Source organism: Panthera pardus, unplaced genomic scaffold, assembly GCF_024362965.1.
Source record: "Panthera pardus isolate Hobbes unplaced genomic scaffold, ASM2436296v1 HiC_scaffold_24, whole genome shotgun sequence".
Taxonomy (NCBI): domain Eukaryota; kingdom Metazoa; phylum Chordata; class Mammalia; order Carnivora; family Felidae; genus Panthera; species Panthera pardus.
Genome location: NW_026526810.1, coordinates 74,547,351 through 74,568,800, shown reverse-complemented (window position 1 = coordinate 74,568,800; position 21,450 = coordinate 74,547,351). Strand labels below are relative to the sequence as shown.

Sequence of the window (21,450 nt, the reverse complement as noted above, 5' to 3'; positions counted from 1 at the left end):
CGGTGCTGCTACCTGAGATTTGGGAAGAGGGTGCACAGGCTGAGAGGCCAATGATTTGGGGCTTCCTTTTGCCTCAAGTGTGCGCTCTTGGGTGAATCATCTAACCCTTCTGGGCTTCTGTTTCCTTCTCTACAGTCCAGGCATTTGGACTCAATATTTTCCAGTCCTTGGACACTTTGATTTTATCTTTCAGCCAGGCAGCTAAGGATAGGTGGCTGGGGAGACTTTTTATTTATTCTAAACTAGAAAATTTTCAAAGGGGGAAGAATCCCAAAGGCCATCTAACCATTCATCTACCCTAGAGCAGCTCTGTCCCTCAACCATCCTGGGCAGATGTGTTCATTCTATTTTTAACTATCTCCAGGGAAGTCTCTTCTAACTTCTCATCCTGAGTCCGCAACATTTCTTCTCAGGAATTTAAGAGCTCTGTGAAAAGCAGCACGAGCTTTCCTCTGCTTCAGATTCTTTTGCCAAGTCATCTCTCCAGTGTAGGAGTTGGAAATCAGAAACATCATGAGAATATGCCAACAAAATCCACACGTCCAATCACTCACCGAGTCCTGCCAATTTATTTCCCCAACCTCAATTCTTCCATATTGACTAACACTGCCTTAGATTCAGGCCTTCATATCACTCCTTGCTAGGATGACTTCAACAATCTTTTGTCATGGTCCCTCAAAACTACAGTTATTCCTTATTTGTCACATGCCTGTCAAGGTGCAGACATTGTCCTAAGCATGCAGGATGTGGCTGTAAATTAGGTGAATATAGCCCCTGGCCGCACAGAGCTCACAGTCTAATGAGGGATGGAAGATGTGCATCTTATAAACAGTCAGTTGCCAGCAATTGTGTCAAGGAGGCCATAATGTAGGTGCTGGTGACAGCACAAACTCTGGAAATGGACAGCCTGGGTTCAAATCTCAGCTCCTCCATCACCCACTGTGTGACTCTGGGCAACCTCTGGGTACACAGCTTCTTCAACTGTAAAAAGGGAGAAATGTTAGTGCCTACTTCATGAGGTTACTGTAGAAAATAAATGCCTTGTTACCACTAGAATAGAGCCTGGCATATGGTAATAGTTCAATAAAACATCTTCTTACACATAATGGCCTGCCCCGAAAACAACTCTGAAAAAGATGCTCCTTCTCTCAAAATCTTCTAATGGTTTCCCAGTGTTGCAGGATAAGGTCCTTTCTCTATCATGACCTATAGGGTCTTCTAGAATCCTAGCCAAGTCTGCTTCTCAGGTCTAATGTCTGCCTTGAAATGTGCCTGAACTGCTTAAAGTTTCCAGCTTACACCAGCCATCTTGCTCCTCTGAGACTCTGGTCTTGCTGCTACTTCTGACGAAGACTGGCAGGGACAGTCCTCCCCTTCCCCCTGGTTAAGCCCTGCTCACCCTTTAAGATTTATCTCCGGTGTGAATCTCTTTAGCGAGTTTTCCCTGACTTTCTTCTGTCCTCTGGGCTTCCACATTCTCCTCAGCACCCGAGGTACCTGTGCAGACCTCAAGACTCTACTTACTACAATGTTGGGTAATTACTGGCAATGCATTTGCTTCCCATACATGAGTTCCTCGAGTTCCTTCTCACTCATTTTTGAATCCACAGTGCCTAGGACAGTGCCTGGTACACAGGACACACCTAACGAATGTTCGCAGAACAAATAAAGATTTGTACCAAAACCTTCCATGTAGCTTTCAAACTGTGTATGACACTTTGGGAGATACTGGTATAGTCACTCTTCACTTGAAAGTGGTTAATAAATGTCCCCAAATTTTACTCAGCGAACACCATGTAAATGAGCTGTCATGTTCCTTCACTTACAAAATTACTTGCCAATTACACTTAGATGATCCCAGTGTAATTACCATGTAAACTGTACCCTGGCTGAGATAGCCTAAATCATCAATTCAACTTTACCCTCTCATCATATGGTACTTACCATATAATTAAATAAATGGTCAGCCACCACCACAATTGTATATCTCCCCAACAAAACGAAGTGGCTACATTTGCAACTGATTTATCAGTTATGACAACATGCAACACACCTCCAGGTATAATATCAGAAGCTTAAAAAATGTAAAAGCCCCATATAGTCTTGAGGGAAAAAATGCCAAGTTTATGATAAAAAATATAAGCATTATAAAAATTTTGTTTTCCTTAAAAAAAGAAGAAGCACTAAGATATAAAGACAAAAATCCTCATTCTTCCTGAGAAGACTTCCTTCCTAAAACCTCAGATAATAAAAACATTTCCAAGCATTTGAAAGTGAATTTAGCTCTTCAAACAAATCACAATTTCTTTCAAACAACAGTTGCATTTTCTGTGTGTGTGGAAGGTAAATGTGTTTTACTAAGGTTGACATTCTTTTCTGATAGACTTGCTAATATCTTATGCGAGAATTAGATACATGGGAGAGATCCTAAATGTTGACAGTACCTCTTAGCGAGCAAATTTTCATTCGCTCTTCCGGTTGCCACCTTCACACCTGGCACAGGTGATCACATTGACTTCCTAGCATGGCCACATTAGGCCAAACAGATTCTCAAACAGAGGTTCTGTCTAAAGGGACCATTTAACTTCCAGAATACAGTGCTCTGAGGCTCTGATTGAAAAAGAGGTCAATGCTGGCCCAAATATCCCTCAACCCCCTGCAGTGGAATAATTGATGTGCAGCAGCCCCTACAGATGTGGAGTCACCAAGGTGATGGATGGATGTAAGTATATTATTCACATGTACATCTGCTAATATACAGGTCCCAGTGCAAACACCAAGACTTAAGAATATTATGTGGATTTAGGACAATCCCTGAAGGACTCCAGTTCCATTAAAAATTTGTTTGGCAGCCTGGGGCAGATCTATTCCAACTCCCACATGCTTCGTGCATTTGAGAGGGAGAACCAAACTGCTTTAAAAATAAATTTAATAAATTTTGTAATGTCAAATCATTAACATCCTGTCTAGTCATTTATTCTTTGTATTTTGAAACAGTAACATTAACCTGTGGAATTTTTTCAAATCTTTCTAATATCTGAGTTAACATTTTTATTTTCCTTGTGTTTTCTGCCAAAGGAAATGAATTATGTCCTGAAAACAGAAGAAAGCATTCCAATTTTTTTCCCTCTATAGGCCTTTCTCTTGTCACAAATATACCAGACAATACCCAGAAAACTCTGTGACCAGAGTCCATTTTGGTTTGGAAATAGTAGAGGAAATAATTTAACTTCCAGACATTCTCAGTTATTGTTTGCTGATTTACAATATTAGTTATAATTTGCTGCCTGTAATGGTTGTAACACTGCTCTTACAAATGCTCATTCATTCCTCCAGCAGATATTTTTAGTACCTATTCTGCACAGGCTGGGTGTCAGAGGAGACAGCAAAGAGACATGCAAGCTGTCCCCTCAAGTAGGTGACAGTCTGGGTGGACGGGAAGAAATCCAACTTCTCCTGCCACATATTCTTCTCATGTCTCCAATGAAAATGCTCACGATTCCCCCGAAATGAACCAAGTATCCTCACATACAACATGTTTATCTGGTCTTCGCAACAATCCTCAGTAGATACGGCAGATCTATTTCAGGCCTGAAGTTCTTACCTTAATATCCCTTATATTGGATAAACTGCTTCAAGGGTCCAAAATTCCATGTCATGCAGTAGGTAAATAGAATGTGCACATGTGTCTCCCCAGGAAGAGACGTGGTAGGTGACAGCACCCTGACTTAGCTGAGTTAGGACATGCGCTGGCTTTTGTCCAGTGTCCAGCAGCCTGTGTTTGAACCCTCATAGTGCAAAGCCAGTCTACAAAATTTCTCTTCAGCCCTTAGTATATCACTGCCCTAAACAGGAAGTGTTTAACAAATGTGGTGTTTCCCTGGCATTCTAATTAAAAACAGTCATTACATCCTAAAAAGAGCAATAAACAAAATAATAAATTAGTAAAATGTTTTGCCACCAACAATTTCCAAAATGATGAGAAGTGTTGGGTATCATGGCTCAAGTGCTTAAACCGAGTTCAGTTAAAAGTATATTCCCAGTGTGGAGGTTCCTCAGAAAATTAAAAATAGACCTACCCTATGACCCAGCAATAGCACTGCTAGGAATTTATCCAAGGGATACAGGAGTACTGATGCATAGGGGCACTTGTACCCCAATGTTTATAGCAGCACTCTCAACAATAGCCAAATTATGGAAAGAGCCTAAATGTCCATCAACTGATGAATGGATAAAGAAATTGTGGTTTATATACACAATGGAATACTACGTGGCAATGAGAAAGAATGAAATATGGCCTTTTGTAGCAACATGGATGGAACTGGAGAGTGTGATGCTAAGTGAAATAAGCCATACAGAGAAAGACAGATACCATATGGTTTCACTCTTATGTGGATCCTGAGAAACTTAACAGAAACCCATGGGGGAGGGGAAGGAAAAAAAAAAAAAAGAGGTTAGAGTGGGAGAGAGCCAAAGCATAAGAGACTGTTAAAAACTGAGAACAAACTGAGGGTTGATGGGGGGTGGGAGGGAGGGGAGCGTGGGTGATGGGTATTGAGGAGGGCACCTTTTGGGATGAGCACTGGGTGTTGTATGGAAACCAATTTGACAATAAATTTCATAAAAAAAAAAAAAAAGTACATTCCCAGGTGCTGTGAGCAATTTGGGACTCCTAACCTGAAAATGGAAGACAATGCTATATGTCTCCTAGAGGTACAGAATTAGTTACACGAGCAAAGGAATGTGGTCCAGGACTTTTTACATGTCCAAAATGAGCCTCCTGTCCCCACACATCTAATTAAAAATGCCTGCATCCTTACAAATTCGCGACAGACTTTTCCATTCCCAAGCCACCAAATGAAGCAACTCAAGGCTGGGAGCTGAGTATTTTAAATCCCCCAAAGAGAAGTAACGCTGCTCCCTACTAAACTCTCAGCTAGTTACCTTAAACTGATGGGAATCAAGGGGAACAAGCAAATGGAACTTCAAAGCTCCTATGAGGCCACCAGCTCTGCTCAGCAAGGCTCAGGGAAGTGGCGGCCAAACTCACACAGCTTGGGCTTTTGAAGTCTAACCGACTATCTCCCATTAGCTGAGCAATACAGCCGCTGCTGTACAGTGGCAGTTGCTGGTCTTGTGAAGCTCTGCTTTCTTGGGCCAGGACTGCCTCTCATCTCAGCAGAGAAAGGTAGCCAGGGAGCAGTGGGCATCAGGAAGTGGGAAAAAGGAAAGCCCATCATCCCTTAACTTCGAGCAGTGAAAAATGGAGCAGACATAGAGACAGGAGAGCAAACAAAAGAAAAACAGCTGAATGTATTTTGAGAAATTTTCTTGTATGGCTAAAAGCTCTGTGAGAAGTATATTGTTTTATTTAAATGAAACAAATGAAAACTATTTAATAAAACAATGTAACATGAAGTTTTAAATATAGATGATACATGCATGGAAGTATCTGTGTGGAGATTTTGTTAGCCAGGAACATTAGCAGTTTAATCCAGTCTGTCTTTATAAATAGGGTAATGGCACAGTAAGGAAATAATTTCAAACCTTTCAAAGGTACCAAGATAGAAGCATTGTTTGCAGGATTTGGTGTTTTTGTGCCACCTTGTGGTAGCCACCTCAAATTGCAGGTACCAATCCTAAAATAAACAACTAAGTTCTAGAAGGTGGGCTTTAAAAGCTACCCCTATAAACACAAACTCAACCTCTGTATACACATCAACATGGACCCTACCACTTTTCCAGACCTATGGCAAAAGCTTCCCCAAGAGTATGGAAGACTCTCATCACATGGGTGGCCTGAGCTGCTGCTGTAGACAGACACTAAGGGGCCAACAAGAAGACTTCCAACTAATTAAAAAAAACAAAAAACAAAAAACTGAATGTTCATTGCAGTATTATTTGTAAAAGCATAAATAAGGAGGCAACTTAAATGGCCATCATGATGGGAATGATTAAATAAATTGTGGTACATCCACACAATAAAATATTAAGGAGCTGCTAAAATGAAAATGTGTAGTAGATCTTCATGTACTGACAGAAGGATGACTGCGATATCTTTAGGCACAAAAAGCAAGTCATTCAACAGTATGTATAATATGAATTTTAAAAATTCTTAAAATGTATGCACTGTTACATAAAGAGGTCCAGAAGGATATAGAACAAACTGTTTATGTGGGTTATCTAAGGGAGGGTAAGACTTTTTACTTTTATTTTTATGCTCTTTTATATGGCTTGAATTTTCTCCAGTGAATATAATGTTTTTCTCCAACTAGAGTGCAATAATATCAGCAGTTGCATGAAAGTCCACCTTCAGCACATGACCCTGATGGTCAATGAGTTCTTGTAACATCTGCCCCCTCTTTCCCATGTAAAAACTTCTCGTAATGTTCACATTCTCTGGTTTCACACACCCCCAGAAGCATAGAGATTCAGTCCCACTCCACACAGAGAAGCTTCCTGCCAATTTCTACACTCTGCAATACATTCAAGTCTTGGTCAGATTTCTGTCAGCTGTGGGGTATCAGGCCTTGCTGTGGTGTTCTTGAGGATATTAGGGAAGACTAGGGAAAAATGAAATAGACATTGGCAATGAAGTTTCTAACTATTCAAGAGACAGCATCAAAAAGAGAACTCTGATCCTTCCCCTTCTCATTAATCTATCCCCTCTCCTCTGTTCTTACCTAAGTCCCACCTGACCTTAACTCACATCCTCTCCAGGTTTCTCATGGCTTGTACATGACTTACTCCATGCATTCTACAAAAGCTTCCCTGATCTTAGGTTTGTTCCACCCATGCCTAGGTAAGCAAGCTCCCTGGAATACACTGGTCTTTCCAGGACTGGAATCTGAACATGCTTTTGCCATGGGTAGAGAGACCTGTTGCATGCTTATCAGCCTGGCTTTGAGGTCTGCCAAAGCCTGGATTCCTCAAACTGTTGAGATATCCGGGTTCTTCTGGAACAGAATTCCAAAAACAGTATATTTTTAACACACTTTCTATTCACATCACAGACCAGGGACTCATTTCCTTAATATATACAAAGGTCCCATAAATCTTGAAGCAAAAAACCAATGACCCAACAGAAAAAATAGGCTAAGAATATGAACAGTTTTCAGAAAAGAAACACAAATGACTCCTAAAAATATGAAGAGGTACTCAACTCCACTTATAATACAAGAAATACAAACTAAACTACAATGAGTTGCCATTTGTAACTATCAAAGGAACAAAGATCAAGCAATGTTGATAACATACTTCAATATCAAGGATGTGCAGATAGGGTGTTCTCATGCCTTGCTGAGTATAAATTGGTACAATCTCTATCAAGGACAATTTGGCAAGACATAAAAATTTTAAATGTGCAAAACTTTGACCCAGAAATTTCATATGTAAGATATTTATTCTAAGGATATACTTAAAACAATACAAGATGATGAATATCCAAGGATATGCACTGAAGCACTGTTTAAAATTTTTAAAAAGACTGCAAACAACCTATGTTTTCATCAATAAAGAACTGGCTAAATGAATTATGGCATATTCATAAATGGAACATTATGCAGCCATTCAAAAGCATAAAGTAGTTCTACATTTATTGATTTTGAATTATTGTTAGCATAAACCAAGGGACCATAGTTAAGTACACATATGCATTTGTTTTCAGATACCATGACTAACTCTGAAAGACTATAAAGAAACAAGTAACACTGGTTGCCTCAGAGCAAGAGAATTGGTAACTGGGTGAACAGAGGTAGGAGGCTTACTTTTGACTTTCTACTTTTTTACTAGCTTCTTTTATTTACCTTTAGAATTTTGTGTTATATTCATATATTAGTAAGTAAAAAAAATCACATTAAAGAAATTGATAATGTTGTCTGCACTAGCTTATCTTTCAAATATTATACTCAAATACATTTTCTATTATCCCCATAGATATTTTCTCTCTAAGCCATGGACCTCATCCAGTTAATCTATGTCAAACTGACCCTAACCTAATGGAATTTACATTTGATTCATGTCATTCTCCTGTTTTAAAATAAAATCAACTGTCACTTAGTCCCTTTGCTCCCAAAGAAATATTCAATCCAATAAAAAGACACTCAGTCTCCTTCACCATCTGACCATCAACCTCAACCTGGTTCTCAGCCACATGACGTGGTTCACCACACCTTCCTTACTTGCCAATAAAATTTCCTTCCATCTCTTCTCCTCCCCTCTCTATCCAGCAAATCATGTATGTCCTATGAGGTCTACATCCAATTACTTCTTTGAGCCTTCGTTACTCTCAGGAAGGACCAATAAAACTTCTCTCTGTGCTCCTAAGAGTACTTTGTGTCTCCTGCAAGAAGTTGACTGATCAAAATTATATTACATTTATCAGAGTGTTTGTGTGGCTTAGTTAATTAAGCGTGTGACTCTTGATCTCGGCTCAGGTCATGATCTCATGGTTTGTGAGATCAAGCCCTGCATCAGGCTCTGTGCTATGCTGACAGCACAGAGCCTGCTTGGAATTGTCTCTCCCTGCCCCTCCCACTATTGCCCATGTGCATGCACATACACACACTCTCTCTCTCTCTCAAAATAAATAAACTTTAAAAAATTATATTACATTTATCATTTATGGCTCTATAGATGACTACATTTTATCTATGGTCATGTCCCTCAGATTGCAAAACCCTGGGAGGAAGAAGCCAAACTCATTCATCATGTATTCCTGGTACCTACATAACTTCCTGGCACTCACAGGTGCTTGATATACATGAACTCATCACCACCATTTCCCCCATGTTTTCTCATCCATCAAGCTGAATGAAGAATATTGTTTCTCTAATGCTATTTCTATGTGGTTGGCTAATGTTTGCCCAACATGACATGGTACCACCTACGCAAATTTATCTCCCAAGTTTAATACAGGCTCTGTGCTTAGTTCTTTGTCCTAACTCTTACACAGCTATCTGGGGTCAGCTAGACTTTGCTTTCTCCAACTAGATATCTGATTGGCTGTATACTGAAAAATCTATTGGCCTGTTTTCCTACAATTGGTTTCATATGATATGGTGCCCATTTGGTGAATTAGGCATACATAAAAACCACTTGGGAGATCAGAATTATGTTTTCAGAAGCAAATGGACATGAAATGAAATTTCTAGAGGGAGAAGTTGCTGTCCTTCTCTGCTGCTTTACTCTTAAGCACGCTAAGATATTATAAATTATCTTAAAGGAAAAAATCTAAATAGTCTGCCCAGAACTATTTATGATTCTTCTATTTATGATCCATCCAGTCAAATGTAGCTTTTGGTAACTTCTGTTTCTTAAGCTATTAAAAAGAGGTGATAAGAGAAACAGCCTAAAGGTCCAAAATCTGTCGATGAAGATTTATGTGATAAATCTCTATAATGGAATATTGCTCAGCAATCAAAATGAATAAACAGTTGAAATATGTAACATCCAAATAAGTATGCTGGGTGAAAGAAACCAAAGTATGCTGGGTGAAAAAATAACCAGATGAATGGGAGTGGGAGGGGGGGAGAGAGAGAGAGAGAGAGAGAGAGAGAGAAGGAGAGAGAGAGAGGGAGAGAAGGAGAGGGAGAGAGAGAGGAGACGAGAATAAAAAGAGAGAGGACACACATTGTTTGACTTCTTTTATGTGAAATTCTAGAAAGTGCAAAATAATCTTCATAATAACAGAAAGCATATCAGTGATTGCTTAGGGGTTAGGGAAAGGCCAGGAGGGAAAGGAGGAAGGAATTACAAAGGGTCAGGAGGAAGCTTTTGGAGGTGATGGATATGTTCAGTATCTTGGTTGTGAGGATAGTTTTATGGGTGCATACATTTGTCAGTTTGTTGAAACTTGTAGGCATATGTATTTTAAATACATACAATTTATTACATGTCAATTATACTCCAATAAAGTTCTTTAAAAAAAAGTTGACAGAGGTGAAGAAGAAGGGAATCTGTCCAAAAACATATGTATACAATACTGTTTTGAAAGTGATTTTCAAAGAAGAGGGATGTTCACTACTTGCAGAATACCTTTCCAGAATGACATTTTCCTGAGAATGTCATTTTCAAGGAAGACAGGAATTGTATTTTTGAAAGGAGCAGCCAGGTTGCAAGCAGATGATTAATTATCATGGAAAATCATTGATGTATCATCGCAATTTCACAGTATTTCTTACAGTTAAAATAAAGCTCTTTCATATCTCTCATAAAGGTATTGTGAAGCTTTAATTGATTTGTGTTGGTAAAAACCCTTGGTTACCGTCATGGAAAATAATTGAATTAAACATCAAAATATAAATGTACAACTTTTGTTATTGTTTTTATGTTTGTTTTTCTTTACAATGATCATTGCAGGGTGCCAACTATTCTAACACATGATTAAACCGGGGAAGACACTGGACTCAAGAGCTTGCACATCTGCTGATTTAATGTTAAATTATAGAATCTATAAAGGTGTTTAAAGAAACCTGTATCGCTATCTCTACATCCTGGATAATCTTGCAAATACCACGGGCCCACTCATTAAGGAATACTAATGACTTACACAAGCTGAATTCAAGGATATAAATCTCCGGGCTTACTTGTATACTTTCTTACTTGTATATATTTTTTGCCTTCTTTTGAAAAGAATAACTTAATATTAACTCAGCACCACAGTAAGGAAATACAATAAAAAATATAAATGACAGTATCGATCAGGAGGACAATGTAGACATTGTCCTCAGGGACACAGAGTAACTCAGGGTTTGTTTGAAAGACATTTAAACAACAGGCTGTATCTAGAGTAACAGACACTGCACACCGCACAGCGGTGACTCAGTAAGTGTCCTTAAGTATCACTGGTGATCCATGCACACTAAGTCATCAGTAACTGTTGGCCAGGATTGCTCATAATTTCGCAAGTCAAAATTGTGACTATGACTTAAGACTCACAGAGCAGAGCTGGAGAACACAGCCCCTCACTATTTGCAAAGCAGAGATAAAGAAGATGTTCCTATGTTATCTCTATCCCAACCAATATAATTAGACATGATAGTAGAGAAAACTCATTTCAAGAAAGTGTTGATCATTAGGCAACAAAAAAATTATTCTTTAAGAGCTAAACATTTTAAGGAGGACTCCTTGCTGTGGATCTAATGTAGAGTGTAAAGAGGATGATGGGGCTCATGTTTTGGATGAGACTGTCACTATGAGGCAGGTACACATACGTGCAATTCATTATGGTCAGCTGCTAAGAGTTTTGCAACTTATTAAGGCTACAATACAGTAGTCACAAGCTACATGTGGCAATTTACATTTAAATCAAGTGAATTAGAATTAAAAATTCATTTCTTCAGTTGCTCTAGTCACATTTCAAGCGGTCAGCAGATACATGTGGTGAGTGGCTCCCATGTTGGACAGTGCAACCTTGAATATTCCATTCTTACAGAAAGTTCTAGCAGATAGTTTAGGGCTAGAATGAGGCTGAGGCCAACAAAGGGATGCTAAGGAAGGAACTCTGTAATGGGGACTTGAGAATGATGAGAGTGCATTGGTTACAAAGAGGCCATGTTGCTCAATTCCTGAAGAGAGGGGGAGACCCTGGTTCATACTCTTCTAGCCTGGCTTTCAATAAATAGCCTAGAGTTAAAGCACTTTGTATGTCCCCATGCCCTCTGAGACCTCAAAAACTAAATGTGTGTTTTCCATAAAATATTAAATCAAGAGAAATTAAGACAGCACACTTAATGTGAAATAAAGTTCATATACTCCTGTTTAAACACAGATTAGAATTTCTGTCAGAACAATGCCAGTGAAAAGTTGACATTCTAATTAATACAATTTACATTATAAAGCACTGAATATCTTTATCTTGCTATTATGAAATGCCCTCTTTAAAAAAAAAAAAAATCAAGGCTCTACTCAACAGGGAATTGAGTACCAAGGGCAATATTTAAAAACCCATGTACAAGAGAGGTGGTTGGGGTCACTGGCATTTTTACACACAATCAACCCAGGTCTCTAAAAATGGAAGCAATACACTCATCCTCTTAAACATAGTTTTGTGTCTTTTATCATCCACAAAGCTATTTTCATGCAGCAATAGGATTTTGAGTCTGTTTTACTTGCAATGACATAAAACATACTGCAAAACACAAACACCAAAAGACTAAAACATCCTCTTTCTCTTTCCCCTCTTTCCCCCTCTCACCTCCCTCTTTGTCATTCTCTCATTTAACATCACAGGGAACGTTCTGGAACCCTGTGAACTCACGCAAAGGTAGGACTCCCACACAATGTTTATTCAATCCAAATTCTGAGTGTGTAAGAGGGGCAGAAAATCAACCCCACAGTTGGGTACCCAAGGATTCGTGTTCATTGCCTTTGTCAATTTTATACTATCGGTGAAAGGAATAAAGATGAGATCCTTAAAGCTTGAATTTTCATTTCCTATGACAACGTGCTTTTTCTTCATGCTTTATCACACTCCACTACTTGGTTTCCACCCCTTCATAATTGATATCGGCCATTTGAAGCATTCAGTAAAAACCTCATGAGGTTCATCAAATGTCCCCCAGTCTATAATTCTTGCTTCTAACATATTCAGAAGCATATTCATCCAAGTATTTTCCACTTCCCCTCCATGGTTTTGCCTGTGCACAGGGACGGGTGTAATGACAGTTGTATTAATTATATGCTGAAAAACCCACATAGCAGCAAAAATGATGGAGATCATCGTTTTAAATATTTTATTAAAATAACCCAGTGTAGAACAGATAATGTAGACCCTCTTGATAATGAGAGGTTCATTAATTTTACAAGAATTCTAGAAAGCTTAGAATGGTCATCAAAATTATCTCTTTCATTTATTTATTTTTTAAGAAGAGGAAAGCCTTCAATCATAGCTTTAGAGAACAAGGGTCTAGTATATTTTCTAAGGTATTTTTAAGTTAATTACTCACCTTCCTGGAAAAAGTTTTGAAAAAAATAGCTTGAAATATGGAGGATTTAGATTTCATAATATATTGAAATGCCTGTAAATTTTCAGCTTCTGTAGTTTGCCCCATTAAAACTTGGTTTCATTAGCATATAATGTCTTGTGATAAATAAAAATGATACTCCCCATAAACAAATAAGCAGTGCATTAAAATCCTCCCGTTACTAACAGCAAAAGCAACTCAGTTTTGCCTACCAAGTGTGTCTCCAGGTACAGTTTAAGGCCATCCGTCTCTGCTTTAGGGGGTGTCCAATTCTCAGTGGTTTCCATGGCTTCATTTAACCATTGAATGAATTCATCCAGCTTGTTTACAAACCCCTTGACACAAAAAAAGGGAAGGGGGAAGAAAAGGACAAGAAAAGCATGTTAGTTGGTCATTTCTTTAGGCAATTTAAAAAATCCCAAACGTCATCAATGGTAAAAATTGATACCACTGGACTCCCATTCTGGTTCCACACTGTAAATGGAATTTCCACGATTCCCAGCACTGAAATCTATCAAAATGGAAAGAAATTGTGCGTGACTCCCTCTCAGTTTTTCCCTAGGAACATTTTTTTCTGAGGAATTTGGATTGGATTGTCAGATGTCTTCATAAAGATGTCTTCAAATCATCAAAACATTTCTGGTGTCTGACAAGTGCCCCCAAAGCAAAAAATCAGGTCAGGCCTGCTAGGAACACTCACTGGATTTGGGGGATAAAAGCATTCCTGTAAAGATGGTGTTCTTTACTCAGAAGCCTATGGAGTTGAGTTGCCTTAACTGAACTACATATCTATTTTTAAATCACATAAGTGTTTAAAGGGATTTGGATGAGTTCTACTGACAGCCCAACTGTCTGTGCTTGAGCATGGGTTCTAAGAAGCAAGGAAGGGTAGAGGAGGTGGGATCAGTGAACAAAAACATAAACACCTGACTGGGTGTGTCCTGCACATAAAGAAATATTCTTGGCTAGGAAGCACAAATCACAGTAATCTCGCAATTTTTCAAATAGTGGTTATAAAAATTTATTGACCATTTAAAAGAACACATCTGTAGAAACGGAAACTATTTTGAAAAAATGAAAGCCCAGCTACGAACCTAGGGGAAAGAAATGGGGCTGGGCGCCTGTTTTCTGTGTCTAGGTAAACAGCACCACCTGGAGGTCGAAAGGAGCAAGGACCGGCTTCTACATTTGTACTCACCGAAATGGCTGGGAGTGCTATTTCTCTTATTAAACTTAACCCGTTCTTCAGATTTGCCTTTTGATTAATTTTGGTTAATATTTTTAATGCTTCACTTAGGATATCCTGAGACTAAATTAAGAATAGGTGAAAATTCATTTTCTTTATCATGCTTCTCAGAAGCTAGGCTTTGTTTTTTTCTTTTTCAATGTTTATTTTTGAGAGAAAGAAACAGAGTGTGAGTGGGGGAAGAGCAGAAGGAGAGAGAGAGAGAGAGACAGAATCAGAAACAGGCTCCAGGCTCTAGGCGGTCAGCACAGAGCCTGGCACGGGGCTCAAACTTGGGACCAGAGAGATCATGACCTAGGCTGAAGTAGGAGGCTTAACTGACTGAGCCACCGAGATGCCCCAAAGCTAGGCTTTGTTATTAAAGTTTCTCCTGAATGATAGTTTAAGATTTATAACCCCTTAATTCTAGCAGTTGATTGGCCTCAAAATGATTGTTAGGAAATGAGAAAATGGGACTGAGAAGGATGGTAAAGAGGAAGACAGACAAGTAACACTCAGAAACACATTTCTGTCTGTCAAAGGTTGATAGAGAAGAGTTGTGGTCATCGGTACACCTGGAGTCCATCAGATTGTCCCACGATACTCTGGTACTGCTATCAGCCTGTGCAGAGCTCAGCCAATCATCCCACATGGTAGTGTATCTATCCCATGTTTCGAAAAGCTACCCAAATCTTTCCCTATTTTATCCCTATTGTGCAAAGGTCAAACGATAATCACACTCATCCTTTTGAAAACCTACCCTAATCAAGTTGTTTTGGTACAGCCAATAAAAAATATCATATTAGAGTCATCTTAATTAGAAGCTAAGGCCTATGCATTTGCAATGGACCGAGCTGGGAACCAGAAGGTTGTTTAACATGCCTCATGTCCTGGCCTCCAACCCCAAATTAATGACCTCACTGAGACTTCCTCTGGTCATCACTCAGAAGTGTTTCTTCCAGGTGAGGTGAAAATGTGTCCAACAGGGATAGTTTCACGAATGTCAAATACTGCACTCCCCTACCAAATGCATTTTTCTGATGATCCACCCAATGGCAGGAATCCATGCCAAGTAATTCTTTTTGCCCTTTCTCATAGATTGAGGGTATCAGTTTGTCTGCTCTTTCTCTTTTTCTACATTTCCATAAATTTGAGAGTTGCTTTGTTTTTCATTTCCTTCCAAATACTCAAGCCTTTTAACACAGATGTTACTTTAGGCTCCCTGTTTTCAGTCGAGCCTCCCACCTGTTTTAAACATCACTCCCCAAATCCCTCTTTCTGGTAGACTGCCTACGACTCGGAATACATAAGAAATTCTTATCAGACTTGATGATTACCATAGATCCCTACAGATATGTACAGTAAATCTGTGAGCAGAAACAATGGTAGAGTGTGTTAGAACTGATGTCCTAATTCTTCATGCTCTCATAATTAAATTCTATGAAAAATTAAGATATTCTTTGTTGGCCAAGTGGACTTACTGAAACATCTACAGAGCCTCATCAGAATACCAGAGTCTAGATGGTTGATAATTGTGAGATGAAATAGTACTTTATATCATTAAATAGTACTTACTATTGAATTTGGACTTGAGTTGTTTTATCTGCAAATTGGTCTGGGGAGAACATTAAGTCAGGAAGGAAATTATTTTGGAAAGAACTGATTAAATCCAAGAAGACAAATAGTAAAAGATGTTATTTGAAATATGACCAGTTATATACTATTCATTATCTTCTCTTCCTCCAAAAGACAAGCAAACAAAATATGTGTATATGTGATTGCATGGGTACTTCATCACAAAAGGTTGGTCATAGCCAAAGAGTATTGAACAATGTGTGACAGATTTCCTAACAGAACCATGATTACAGAGTTAGCTGAAATCCATAAGGTGCAGATTAGGCAAACTCATGGGACCCAGGTGAAACTTTCTGGATGATCTTTCTGCATAGCCTAGCCAGAGAACAAAACCAAGGCTGTCTGATACAGATGAAACAGGTCCTTTTCAAGGCTTCTTTCTGGGTTTCCTCTGAATTATATCCCTACCTCACATATTTTCATTTGTTGCACATTTTCTCAACTCTTTTCTTGCCAGTGTTTAAAAGTTCCATCCATCGCAACAGAAATCCAGAGAATCCCTGCAATCTTATAATAAAATGCTAAACACTTCTTCCTCTTAGGGAGCTCTTAGCTTTCCACCTCCCCTCCTGCTAGTATGTGTAGCCACAAAAACATAAACAGAAATCATAAAGGCAGATGAAAGTGAAATCCATCCAATCCTTGATACCTTTGTCACTTACTGTTTGTCCACCTCTCCCAGCCTCTTTATGTGTGTGCTTTTCCAGTGTACTGTGTAATGGACAGTATACTGTGTACTATCCCCATATCATGATATGCTCTTCTTAGAAAGACCAGCTAAGTGCCACTCAGTATATCGAACCAGGCATGCAATGTGCAGGAGAATTCACATTTGGATGTATGCAGGGAATATCTGATGCTAATTTTCAGAAGCTCTGTAGAGTCCTTGTGGTGTGAATAAAGGAAAATGAGGTTACATAAAAAACCACAGGGGAAAATATAAAATTTTATTTATTTTATCATGAGGATCAAATCCTAGTATAACAAATACTGGGCACTCATTCACTTTTTTTAACTAATATTTATTAAGTGCCTACGCTGTATAAAGCACACCTCTGGACATTGTTGAGAATAAAAAGATAAACATCATTGAGGCACAAATTTCAGCAGAACTTAAAGCATGAGTAAACACTTGCCTACTCAATTCAACTAATTTTAATAGTTAAAAAAATTTTACCACCAATAAAGAGTTGAAACACTCTCCTGGATGGTTCTGTGAAATATATTCTGCCTGTATCAGAATTCTGTCTGTATCCAAATTTGTTCTTATTCTTATTATGTGACCCACCTCTGTTTGTTTCTCTAATATTTTGAGTTCTTACTTACTTATTCTGAGAGTCCAAGATGACTATAAAACCAGATTTTCTTCGTGACACAATCCAATGCTGCCATCGCACTATATAAAAGCACATCTTACGCACATTCAACTCATTGCTACAGGCTGAATTACAAACTTCTGAAAGGCCACATTTCAGCCTTCATTGTTCAAACTCCTGTTGATGTATCTTATCTGCTTTGTCTCTCTCCTTTTTCTACCACGAGTTTCCTTATTGTCCATTTCCATTACGCTTCTCTGACTCCTGCCAAGCTCTCCAGGAGAGCACTGAGTGTGACTCAGTCCACAGGCACCAATCCTCCCAGGTCACCCCCCTTGATTATATCCTTTTGTATAGGTCCCTTGGCATATTCATATCTGACACATGTTTTGAGAGTCTGTATACTCTTCACTAGAGTCAAGCCAGGATTCAACACCCAGAAGAAACCCTGGCCATCCAATGTGAGAGGAAACAGAAAGCAGTTAGACTTGTTACCACCAGTTGAAAAGCACATTTCACACTTCCAAATCATTTGCATTTTAAAAGTTCCTTAATGAAGTGCTTCTTAAAAATCTTACTTTTAAACTTTCTAAAGCATCAATCTTTTTAAAGACTAAGCAGCAAAAAGTGTGTGCAAATGTACACTTTCAGATTTGAAGATCATATTCACAAGGAAAATTTACACTCAAGTCTTGCACATAGCTACACCCTCATGACAGATTAAGAATGCCCATTATTGGGGCACCTGGATGGCTCAGTCAGTTGAGCATCCAACTTTGGCTCAGGTCATGATTTCACAGTTCATGGCTTTAAGCCCCACATTGGGCTCTGTGCTGACAGCTCAGAACCTGGAGCCTGCTTCGGATTCTGTGTCTCCCTCTCTCTCCCTCCCTTCCCCACTCACATTCTCTCTCTCTCTCAAAAATAAACATTAAAAAAATGTTTTTAAAGAATGCCCATTATTTGTTTTATGTCCCTACCTGTTTCTCTCTACCACAAACTAGTTTGGTTAAATAAAACCTGTGGAGGTGATTACTGTTGCCCTCCAGCAAGCCTGTCATGTGGAGCAGGAATAAAAAGGGAGAGCCTTCCTGGGTGCCAGGTATGAGACCAGAAGATAGCAATACAGTATAAAACAAGACATAGTCTCCGCCTTATGGTGTTGTAAGCCTAGCAGGTAATTTTTCTTTATAGAATTACATAATTTTTAGACCAAATTGATATTGAAACCTATTTCTCTAAAAGCGGAAAGGGGGGCATATACGACAGGAGATGCTGTGTTCTTACACATCTGTGGAGTGGTCCTGATTCTGGCCATTTTACAGATGAGGAAACTGAGGGTTAAAGAAGGTGAGTGACTTCCAATGGCAGAGTTGGGACCTGACCCCACATTTCACTCCGAAGTCTATTTCTCTCGCCCCACCACACTGACCTCTAACAATAGTACTCTCAGAGACATGTCACGGGACCCAGATGAAAGGGAAGCAACAATTCTTCCCAGCCTCACAGTCTTGGCACTGAGGCAAAATTCTCTAAACTTCCAGTGCTTCCACCTTCACATTCACTATTTTCTGTTAATTTTTCTGAAAGGAGGGAGGTCTTTGATGAGGCTAGATGCTTAACAAGGAACACACACCTTTTGTCTGTTTGTTTGTAAGCAAAAATCACTGTAAATTTCACTTGTAACTGATGGAAAATTTCAACCAAACATGCAGGCAGTTACATGCTGCAATTAGCCCATTTTATCACTGCCTCAATTATAGATGAATCTGATATACTTTAATCATGAGAAGAAGGCCCTTGGTTCTCAGGAGTTCAGCCAAGGACTTCAACTGCTAATTTATTTTTGTTGTTTGTTATTTTATTGTGTGTGTGTATGTGTGTGTGTGTGTGTCGCGAGAAAGATTCTCATTTCTCAGTGGACAAAGAAATCAAGCATGATGTCTGACCTCGTCTAGATCAAATTAACTGCGTTCAGATAGGGATCTGAAGAGCATCACAAAAGTAAACTATTTTCACTATATTTATGAAAAAATTGTTCAGTCTCTATTGTTGAATCTTGTAAACATTTATTAAAAAGTATTCACCTTTTTCTTAGTATTCCAAGATTCAAAGATTCACTGAATGATCTCATCTGAATGATGCTAGCTGAAACAGTATGTAACCTTCAAACTGCCCTCACTGTGTGCCAAGACCTTTTAAAAGTATTTTATATCCATTAGATCGTTTGAGTTTCATAAAGACCTTGTGAGGTAGGTAGTATTGTGACCTGTTTTACAGGTGAGAAGACTGAGGCCCTGAGAGGTGAGACCTGTCCAGTGCCATATGGCCAGAAGAAAGTGGATTCAGAACCTGAATCCAGAGAGCCTCACTGGCACCACAGGAAATCGTGAGAGGCCAACTGATCTAACAATTTATCTAAGTCCCTGGCAGAAATTGGAAGTTGAAAAACATTTAAATGAGGATTAATCATGAGGGTAGAAGAGGTTATATTAAAAGAGAAGAAAAACCACCCCCATCATGAACCAGTATGGATATTATTAAGAGAACAGTTGCTACAACCAGACAAAACTGAATTTGATTCCAGGCTCCATCCACCTCTTACCACCATCATAAACCAAATGAGCTACCTAATGTCGCTGAATCTCAACTTCCTCATCTGTAAGATAGGGACAGCAGTTTCCATCTTGGGTTTACATGAGGATTTCAAAAAAATGTATATATTTTAAGGCCTGATGTAAAACTAGGGCTTGATAAATGATTTTTAAAAACCATTCCTAATTAACAAGTTCTAATTTGATCTTTTATCTAATTCACTCAAAAAGCTTTGATTATTCACTAAGTGTGCAGCACGGTGCTAGGCCACAGGGGAGATGGATCAGAAAAGTCCCCCCACAGCCATGAGGTGAGAGGAGAGGGAGCACCGAGTCTCTGGGCATGCAGAGGAGGGCGTGACTTCTGTCTCAGATCATCAGATGAGACAATGTGGAAGGGGAAACCTCTAAACCTGTAAGTTAGTATGGATTCCCCTATCTCCTTATTCCACCAGTAGGTCTGAAGGGGATCACATTTCTCCATAAATAGCCAAGAGTTTAAGAATAATCTGGCTTAATTTTTTAAAACAGGCCACAGGCTTTGGAGCCAATCTTTACATTAGCGATGGCTACCAACGAGTAATTGCAATCCTCTTACCCTACCCACAAGGAAGCTTTATTTAGGCTCTGATAACTGGAAGACTTAGAACTCCATTTAGAAGTAAAAGTATGCATTGAGATTTTATACGTACATCTACCAATGTCTATATTTAGCCTTCCATTTCCGGTTAATTCATATATACATAGTTCCTATATGAAATGCCTAATTCAGAGTTTTACACAATAGTACTCAATGCAATTCACCTTTACTTTCCAATTTACCTTTCCTTCCTTTTTTTTGGCAGGGGCAGGGGGAGGAAAGGTAATCCGTATACTTAATGTGCTACCCAAGATCCAGAGGCTCAAGATAAAATGCCAAGGAGTTAAAAGAGATGTTTTAGATTCTACTACCTCACACATTTACCAATGTTCCTACCCACAAAATCCAACACAGTGTAAGTAATTGACAGAAGGGAGGATATGGTGTGTGCTTTTAGAAAAAAGATTGAAGAGAAAATGAAATGGTTTAAGGCAGTTTTAACTCTGATGCCACAAGAAAACTCAAACACTGAAATGTTTTATGAAATATTTAAGCTTCTTTTCTAAAGGTTGAATGGAATGTCTTTAGAATATAAAAATATTCCTGATAAAATTATCCCAGAATAAAGTAAAAGGCTGTCAGTTGGAAAGAGAGCAAAAAAAAAAAAAAAAAAAAAAAAAGGCATGGAATGGTATTATCTAAAATTGACCAGGTGGGAAGTTCTATTCTATCATGCAGAAGGGATAAATGGAGCTGAATGACTGTTGACAATACTGTTGACAATAATTTCAACTGGGAAAGGAAGAGCCCAGAAAGATTCCTGATTCTCATAATGTGAAAGAATTTCCTCCAACAAATCCAGAGTTTGAGTTCGGTTGCTGCCTATTGCTTTATAAAAAGAAGTAATCAACATATTTAAGGGCAAAACAAGATTGAAATGCATATCATTAAAGCCTAATAAAAATACGAATGAATAAAAGACTTGGAAATAGACTGGAACTAATAACAGGTTAATATTAATTGAGCACTTATTATGTGCCAGGAATGTATTCAATTCTAACAATGACACTACGCTATAAGATTCCCACACCCTCTATTTTATAGAGGAGAAAACTGAAATATAGACAAGCTCATG

The 21,450-nt window shown here is 38.7% G+C and overlaps 1 protein-coding gene across 6 annotated transcripts in view; it reads right to left on the bottom strand.

Moving 5' to 3' along the window:
- AKAP6 (A-kinase anchoring protein 6) overlaps nt 1–21,450 on the bottom strand; it is a 492,371-nt gene that overhangs the window by 235,353 nt on the left and 235,568 nt on the right. For all 6 annotated transcript variants that reach the window (XM_019428105.2, XM_019428101.2, XM_019428107.2 and 3 more), the window contains one exon: nt 13,178–13,300. In XM_019428105.2, the coding sequence (XP_019283650.2) occupies nt 13,178–13,300 (123 nt within the window). The remainder of the gene's footprint in view (nt 1–13,177; nt 13,301–21,450) is intronic.